Raw genomic sequence first — 8,755 nt, forward strand, 5'->3', positions numbered from 1 at the left:
ATAGCTGGGTGTTGTACTTGGCCCCGTCATTCCTGGAGAGACAGGAAACCAGGGCAGTGAATTGTTTCCTCTGGGCAAACGCTGTAGCCTGGGCTCAGAAAAACTGGGAGCCCAGCGTGGCGCATGCCTCTCCGTCCCCAGCTGCTGCCCGCTATGCGGCCTGCTAGGCAGGGTCACCAGCCTGCAGGGGTGGAAGCGTGGCCGCGAAGCCCCTCTGTGGAGGCCTGGCTGGGGAGGCGGCCACCGGCCCGCTTCCCTCCTTCCCTCTCACCTGGTCTCTTGTGCCCGCCTTGACTTTGTCCTTCGTCTGCCTTTCTCCCCTTGATGGTCCCCCTCGAGCCGGCCATGTAGCCTTCCCGCCGGCTGCCTGCCCTGCGAATCAGCATCATTGCTCTGCCCGTCCCTTCTCCAGAGACTCTGAGACCCTCTCGGCCCCTGGTGCCCGGGAAGCCCGGGTTTTGTTCCCCGTAGCCATCTGGCTGCAGAAGTAAGCCGGGCTGGGGCCGAGCCCTCCTAGCCCATGGCTCCTTGGTGCTTGGCTGCGTGTGTGGCATTTCAGGAGGGGACTGCAAGGACTGCTGATGTCCTCCTCAGGGCCGTGGGATGTGCCCCACGGAACAGATGTGTGGAGCACGTGGCCGCTGCCTGGGGGCACGGAGGCAGAGAGGCGGTGAGAGGCCCTGGAAGGTGGAGCGGGCACCTCGAGGAGCAGGAAGAAGGGCCCGAGCACCAGCAAGCGGGGCAGTGAAGAGCTGGTGCGGTGGGCCCCGCAGCCTCGGCCTCCAGTGGCCCGCCCACACGGGAATGCTGCCCCCCTCCCCTCGAGCAGGACTCTCAGCTGTGGGAATGAGGGTGCGTCGGAAGTGCAAGGACGGGATGCGTGCGCACCCTCCTCTCCTGCCCCTCCGCTGGACTCCAGGAAAACCTGCCTCCGTACAGCTCGTTATGCATTGGTTCGCCGCACGGGTGTGGGGCCCTGCTCCGACAGACAGGATGTCAGATACGAGACACGCGGGGGCCTTGGGACAGCGACGCCGGAGCCATCGGTGGAGCCGATGCCGCGCTCCCAGCCGGATGACTGACGGCACCACCGCGGTACCCCGTGTCAGCAGCCACAGTGCAAAGTGGGTGGCACTGGCCCCCAGTCTGGCCAGTGGGAATGGACGTCATACTTTCTGTACTGCTGCTTTAAGGGTCCAGAAGGCCTGGGCCAGATACAAACGTGTGTGTGTGTCCGTGTGTGTGTCCCCCGCTGAGCGCTGGAAGAAGCGCAGCTTACAGAGAACACACGGTGCTGCAGCCTGGCCCTCCTCCCCGACCCTGCCTACTCGCCCTCACGTCTGCGGGGCCCTGCCTTTCCTAGGACAGAGCCTGGAGGATTTTGCCGAAGGATCTTCACTTAGAGGCAAACAGGCAGGGCCATCTTGGGGCTTTAAAGGTGCTCCCCTTCCCCTAGCCTAGGGCCTCTGAAGATTTCAAAGCCTGAAAATCCATGGCAAGGGAAAATGTGTCCCTCCTGTTTGCAAGCAGACGAGGGAGCTGCCCTTTCTGGTTGTGGAAGACATGAATCCTGGGGGCTTTTATGATTTTTGATTTTGTCACCTGATAACTTTTTTTTTTTTCCGTGCTCCTGCTCAGGGTACTCAGGACGGCTCCTGGGGCCTGGTCTGGCTGGGCCAGCATCCCTGCCGGGTGGCTGGGCACTTGCCCTGCCCTCTGCTCTTGGCCAAATAATCCCATGGAATGAGCGGAAGCCAGATTGCACTTTCTGTGTTCAACTGTGAAAAAGTCAGATTCTTTGAAAGCGTGTCTCGGGTCCCAGACCAGCCTTCATGACGTCTGCATCCAGGGGTGCTCAGGCGGCCCCGGTGTCCGAAGGCAGGCTTCGTGTGTGTGAAGAGGGTGATGCCGTCCCCTGCGTGTGCGCCTCTCCTGTGCGTCTCAAGTTCGAGAGTCTACAGACTCGGCTGGGCGGCACGGGACCCGTTTGCAGGGACTCTGGCCCGAGGGTCTGAGACGGGGCTCACACTCCCTGGTGGGTCTCCTGGTGCGGCCCCGGCCTCTTGTGAGTCAGAGGACGGTTGCCCTCGGGGATGTTTGCGTCAGCCTCCAGCCTGTTGCTCTGGTGGGTTCGTTGGCTGGTTGGCTCTGTCCAGCAATATGGCTGCTTTTACTGCCTTCCCCTTGACTGGTGAACCCATTTGGACAAAGCTGTGTTGCCTGCCTTTATCCCACTGAAGCGGATGTGTTCCTATCGCTGGCCCTATCCAGACCATTCATCTAAACCAATATCAAGGAGCCGGGGCGGGAGAACATTTTTCTGCAATGTCAGTCCTTAAAAAAACCAAACAAACCAGAGCATGGCAGTGTAATTCCACTGTAGAACCCAGGCCACTGACCCCTGAGTGACAGACACAGGTATTTTGAGGAGCACGGACCTTCACGAATATTTATACAGTCTCTGCCAGCACTTAACATGGAGTCATAAGGAAACCCAAGTGTGGCTTGGAAGTGTCGGTAGGAGGAAAAACAGAGTTGAATCCCTCCCTTTCCTCTCTCTGCCCCAATCTCTACTTAACAACGAAAATGCCAATGTCTAGCTCTAGAAGAAATAGCTGTTCTTATGGAGAAAGTTCTCTTTGTTGAGCATTGAGAGAGTCTGGTTCGCAGGAGGCTCATAGACAGAACTGCTGGTGAAGGTAGAAGCAGAGTCCTTCGCTGGGCCATCCTGGTTGGTCTTCCTGGTGGCCAGCCCCCATCCCGAACCTGGGGAGGGAGCCGCGAGTTGCAAGTGTCAAGCAATTTCATGGTTGTCCTAGCTCTCCCAGGACATAATGTTCCCTAGTATGTCACACTGCTCGTGTCCCCCGACCTGGGAAGGAAATGTATCCCAGAATCCCTGCCTTTCACATGGCTAACGATTCCAAGCTGGACTTTGGGGAGATCATGGCTCCCCAGCACAGAGAAGGCATTTGGGGGGATGTTTACTTTGTGGGGACCCAAGCCAACTGAGGTCGGGCAGGAAAATTCCAGACGGAGACTCTAGGGGATCGTAGAACTTATCATCTAACCCAGGACAACTTCAAGAGGGCAAGGAACCGGGGCCATGGACTCTTTAGACTTGCAGCTGGCAGAAGAGGAAGAGGGGCAAGGACGGAGGGCTACAGGTGAGGTCAGCAGGGCCAGGCGGGGAGCAATCACCTCCCTTCTCCCCAAGGGTGTGAACGGGGCTGAGGCCGCACCCAACTGTGGTGGGAGATGCCCACCAGCCGTGCGCTCAGAAGGTAGACGGAAGATGGGGCTTTTTAAGGAACACAGAGTGGCCTTCGCGAGGCTGTTCTACAAGCAGCCACCCGGGGTTCCCGCCATGAAGATTCTTCCTCCCCAGAGAGCCTCCTGCCTCACTCCCAACGTTCCTGCAGGCCTCTGCTTAGAAGACACCTTACCAGAGAGACAGGCCCCCAAGCCCTGTAGATGGTGACCCCTCCCCTTGCACCCTATGCTCCCTTTCCCCTAACTACTGAATGATCATTAGCCAGTGAGGAAGGCCCTTCTTGACTCCATGGAAGAGAAGCAGACTCAAATTAATATGAAAAATAAACATCTCGGGAACCCATCCAACCAGCAAGAAGGCTTGAGAACCACACTAGGGAATCAAGTGATCCAGCTCAGAGCTGGTCACAAGGACAATGTGGTTTGGATGCCATCACCTGGGACACTTGCTGCCATGCCACCCATTCTTGGTTTCCCCTAGGGGTCACTCCCTCAAAGTGGGGGGGGGGGGATCTGCATGGCTTTAATGAAGTCAAGAGCCTGTACTCAGTGGCCAGGGGACAAAGGCAGGAGCCCTCTGATGGGAGACGGGGTCTTGATTCCCACTGCCCAGGAGTTCCTCACGTGAGAGGTGTTCCTGGAAGCTGGGTAGCCCACACGAGAAAATATCCTCCATAGCCGGGCATGGAATTCTGGGTTGATGGCATCATTCTTATGGTATTAAACTTCATATGTTGTAGATTTTTGTTGCAAAGAAGTTGGCTGTCCATCTGCCTTGTGTTCTTTTGTGGCGAATTTTCTTTTTATCTTCTGATCGCGTTTAAGAATTCCTCTGGGTGTAATATATTATAGTTTCACCATGTGTGGCTAGATAAGAGTTTATTTACTCTGCTTAGGACTCACTGTGCCTTTCTAATATAAAGATGTTTGCTTTTCTTCACTTCTAGAAAATTCCCACACATCCCTATGTTCAATTATTAGTCCCCCAATATTCTCTTCAGAAATTCATTGGCCTTTTCATTCTGTCTTCCATTATCTTTTTACATAGTTCTGTTTTCGAGCCTCTGCACTCTAGGCTACATTTAGGGATGTTTCTTCAAATTCGTTGTTCAGTTCTTTAATCCTCTTGTCATTTGTGTCTAATCTGATGTTTATCCCATCCATTAATTTTTACCTTCAGTAGAACTTTATAAAGTTCCATTTTGTTCCCTTCATGTCTGCCTGTTCTCTTACCATGTTTTTCTCTCCCTAGGGTTTTTTTACGGTTTCTGTTTCTTATTTTATCTCCTCTATTATTTTATGTATTCTTTTTTTTTTTTTTTTTTAAGATTTTATTTATTTATGTGACAGAGAGACAGCCAGCGAGAGAGGGTACAGAGCAGGCGAGTGAGAGAGGAAGAAGCAGGCTCCCAGCAGAGGAGCCCGATGTGGGACTCGATCCCGGAACGCCGGGATCACGCCCTGAGCCGAAGGCAGACGCTTTAACGACTGCGCTACCCAGGCGCCCCTTATGTATTCTTTTTTTAATCCCACTCAGAGACTACTCTTGCCTGTGGTCCCTGTGTTTTTTCTTATATTCTAACTTTCCTTTTGGGATAGTTTCTTTGTGTCCTTGATGTTTTCATGAGGGATTATTTTCAGCAGGAGTTTTTGTCTTGCTTTGTGGTGGTGGCGGTTTGTGGGTTCTTTTTGTTTTTTTTACCAAGAGTCTTCGGTGCCCTCCATTGTGAAAATTTCCCTCCAGTGTGGCTTTTCTGTCATTTCTTGGGTACTTGGAATTATAGCTCGGGTTGTTCTGCAAGCTGAAGAAGGCAAGAAGGGAGAATGAATAAGTTTAGAACGAGCAAATCACCTTAAAAAGGTAGGCTGTCTCTCCTCCCAGGGCAGGTGACTGGGCTGAGTCAGTACTGTGGGTCTCTCTGCGTCACAAACTCGTGAGATCCACATGTCCTGTCTTACTTCAGTGCCAAGAGGCCCAGGAGTACAAGTAATAGGAAACCTAGTGCAAAAAGGCTTTAAACAATTAGGTAATTTGCTGGCTCATATGATTAAAAAGGGCAGAGGTCACATGTGACCTCAGGCTCACGTATCCGTCAAAGTCCATTGTAGATTGAGAACCTTTCTCTGCAGTCTTCCTTTTCATCTCTCTGAAACACCACTACCAGGTTGATCCCTTGGAATCATAGTTCTGGGCATGTCCCTCTGTGACTCAAACCGCTCCGCAGGCTGACTCTACTGCCTTTAGTAGAAAGTCCACATCATTTTGGTTGGCATTCTAGGCCATTCGTTTCCCCAGCTTTATCTCACCTGATTGATTCGTCTTCACATATCCTTGAATCCATTCCACCAGAACCACTTGCTTTTCCTCCCGCTCCCGCCCTTAACTGACCCCTCTCCGAGCTCCCAGGGGGACTTCCCCACAACACTTGCCCGTGGCGTCCGCATTGTTGTGTATTGGCCTTGGTTTTGTCCATGCCTCACACCACCCCTTCAATTCTCTGAGTTCCGGGAGGATGCAAGCCTCATGTCTCTTATGTTCCTATTTCCTGTGGTGCCTCTCAGAGGACACCTCACAGAAGAGCTGCTCCAGTTGGCCTAACCGAATCTGGGCCCTCCCACTCCTCTAGGTTGGACCAGGCTGGCGGCTCCTGCCTCGCACATCTTCAGCGAGGTCTCACAGGACACCGCTGTCCTAGGAGTCGTTGCTTTGGTGCAGAGCAAAGGGCCCAACCCTGGAAGTGAGCCTGGGGACCAATGCCAGAGAGAGCAGTCTCTGCTGCAGTATGTCCCCCTCTCTCTGACTCCCTGAGGCGCCACTCTGTTACCCCTCCTGCAGGATGCTCTCCTGACCCAGCTATCCTCACAGACCCTGTACAGCTTCCAGACTGTCCTGTGTGAATTATAGCAAATCCCGCCTCCTCCAGTTGTCTTGCACCGTGAATGGGATGTCTTCCAAGTGAGGAGCCCAAGGGGTGTTTTAGGGCCTCTTGGTGTGCCCTCTCCACAGGCCCTGCGTATGACAAGGACTCACAACGCACACCTGTTGCTCGAGTCCATTCAAGTCAATACTGACAAAGCGTGTGCCAGTCTGCCCGGCATGCACCCCAGAGTGAACAAGACGGCGCGAGTGAGGGCCTGGGAGCCACAGGGAACCTGACGGAGCTGTTTGGTGCCCCCATTTGTGTTGAGCAGGGGCCTCGTTCACTGCTGTCATGAGCCTTGCACAGTGCCTGGCCCACTGCAAAGCCTCCCATGTAAGTATTTAAATGAAAGAACGAGTTAATGGGCGCATCTTATCTCCTCCGACAGATTACAACAGCAGTGAGTTGAAAACGGCCTGCAGGAAGCATGAGCTTTATGTGAGCTTCCAAGACCTGGGATGGCAGGTGAGTTCTCTGGACAACACGGGGACAAGGGTCCTTTCCCATCTCCGTGGCTGTGGCTGTCTTCGAAGAGCCTGAGCTTTAGGGCTGGGATGATTCCTCACGTGAAGGTACTTGGGAACTCTTCCGGATGCCTGGGCTTCCGGAGGAAGGCAAGGAAGGGCCAGCCTGCTTGTGCACCAGCACCCCCACCCTGACACCTTCCCTGGGAGCCAGGTTCCCAAGTTCCATGTACCTCAGACTCAGTCCCACAGCTCCCGGTGTTCTTCCTCCGTTCTTTCAAAAATCCATGAAGCATGGACTTTGGCGTTTGTGTTTTGAGAAAGGGATGGAGACACTGTTCTAACAGTTATCCAATGGCTATAAATCCCCCCCCAATTATCCAGAAGAGCACAAATGGTTAGCCCCACACCTGAGAGCCACCACTCGTTTATAAGAAGAGAAATCTAGGTGACAAGTGATAGGAAATGCAGTTTCTGTATGCGGATGGCGTTATGATGACAGGGCTCCTCGAGGCTCCTTTGGGCCCAGGTGCATAAAGCCAACCCCCTGTGCTTCCAGACCTAGTGGGTGGGTAGCAGCTAAAGGCTTTGTGGGCCTGTGAAGGGGGAGAGCGCTGTGGAGACAGACGAACTAGGCTCACATCCTAGCTTTGCCACTGGAACGTGAACCTGGCCTCCCTCGGCTGGTCTGCCCTGCTGTCCTCTGTGAGGAGGACCTTCTCACAGGATTCCCAAGAGCGCGGATGACGTAAGGCGTGCATGCTGACCGCATGTGGCGTCCTTTTGCTTTCACCTAAGGACTGGATCATCGCACCCAAGGGCTACGCCGCCAACTACTGTGACGGAGAGTGCTCCTTCCCACTCAACGCGCACATGAACGCGACCAACCACGCGATCGTGCAGACGCTGGTGAGCTCCCGGGGACCCCTTTCGCTTTAGAGGGAGGAGTAAGCCGAGACCAGGTATGGCTTCTAACGGTGCCTTTCCCCTTCTGTTTTGCGACAGGTTCACCTTATGAATCCCGAGTACGTCCCCAAACCATGCTGCGCACCAACCAAACTTAACGCCATCTCAGTTCTTTACTTTGATGACAACTCCAATGTCATCTTGAAAAAATACAGGAATATGGTTGTCAGGGCTTGTGGATGCCACTAACTCGAAACCAGTCGCTGGGGACACAAATACTGCCTTGAGTGCCCGGATGACATCTGCCTTAAAAAACAAAAAGCATTCAGAAGCCCGGCGAAGGGGGAGGCAAGGCTTTGAAGCTGCCCCGGGCTGGTTGGCGCCTTACTGCCCGAGGAGGATTGTAAAGGGCCTTGTTAAGAACTGGCTCACACCGTAAATAACGTGGGTAGTCGCTGGTCTGCAGGAAGTGGGGTTTGGATGTCCCGGCATGAAGTCTGGGAACCACAGAAACATACCTTTGAAGGCCCCCGCCCCCAAAAAGAGCCCACCAAATTTAGTTTTAGCTTTAGATCAAGCTATTTGTGGTGTTAGTGAGTCAACGGGGAAAGTCATCTCCGAGGAGAAGAGTATTCTTGGCGGAAGTCTCAGCCCGTTCTGTAGTGTCCGTCCAAGGTAGACCCACGTAGGTAACTGGAGCGGGGGGTGCCTCTCTTCCCAGACCGCCTCTGCGCAGGCCGGTCGACGCAGGGTCAGCAGCCCGGCCGTCCCCGGGGCCGCGCCAAGTGCCTTTTCTCTGCGCCCCCGCCCCGAGCGTTTGTGCTGGAGGTCCCCGTGTGGAAATACTTATTTCGGTCAAACCGACCGTGTCATTTCCACACCTCGGTCCCTGCCCCATTAGCTGTTCCCCTCGCCAGCCCCCGAAGTGGCAGGGCGGGCGTCGCGGGGAGGCCGTGGGGGGCGAGGAGCGCGGTGGGGAGCCCGCGCTGGCCGCGTACCGCGGGAAACCGGTGCTGCGCCTCTTCTCTTTCCGAATGGCTCTTGGAAAAGCACATTAACTCCAGGAATGTCGGCTCGAATATTTCACCTGTTTCAGTGAAATGGTTCTTTGCCAGGTGGCGGGGTTAGAACCGACAAGGAAACACAGTGGGGAAGGACCCCCCCCCCCCCCCCCCCCCCCCCCCCCCCCCC

The 8,755-nt window shown here is 54.5% G+C and overlaps 1 protein-coding gene across 1 annotated transcript in view; it reads left to right on the top strand.

Annotated features, from left to right (window-relative positions):
- BMP6 (bone morphogenetic protein 6) overlaps positions 1–8,052 on the top strand; it is a 148,002-nt gene extending 139,950 nt beyond the window's left edge. The window contains exons 5-7 of the mRNA XM_040645033.1: positions 6,583–6,659; positions 7,457–7,567; positions 7,664–8,052. Of these exons, the coding sequence (XP_040500967.1) occupies positions 6,583–6,659; positions 7,457–7,567; positions 7,664–7,813 (338 nt within the window). The 3' untranslated portion in view covers positions 7,814–8,052. The remainder of the gene's footprint in view (positions 1–6,582; positions 6,660–7,456; positions 7,568–7,663) is intronic.
- The last annotated feature ends 703 nt before the right edge of the window (positions 8,053–8,755 follow it).

This window comes from Ursus maritimus, unplaced genomic scaffold (assembly GCF_017311325.1).
Source record: "Ursus maritimus isolate PB19 unplaced genomic scaffold, ASM1731132v1 scaffold_30, whole genome shotgun sequence".
Taxonomy (NCBI): Eukaryota; Metazoa; Chordata; class Mammalia; order Carnivora; family Ursidae; genus Ursus; species Ursus maritimus.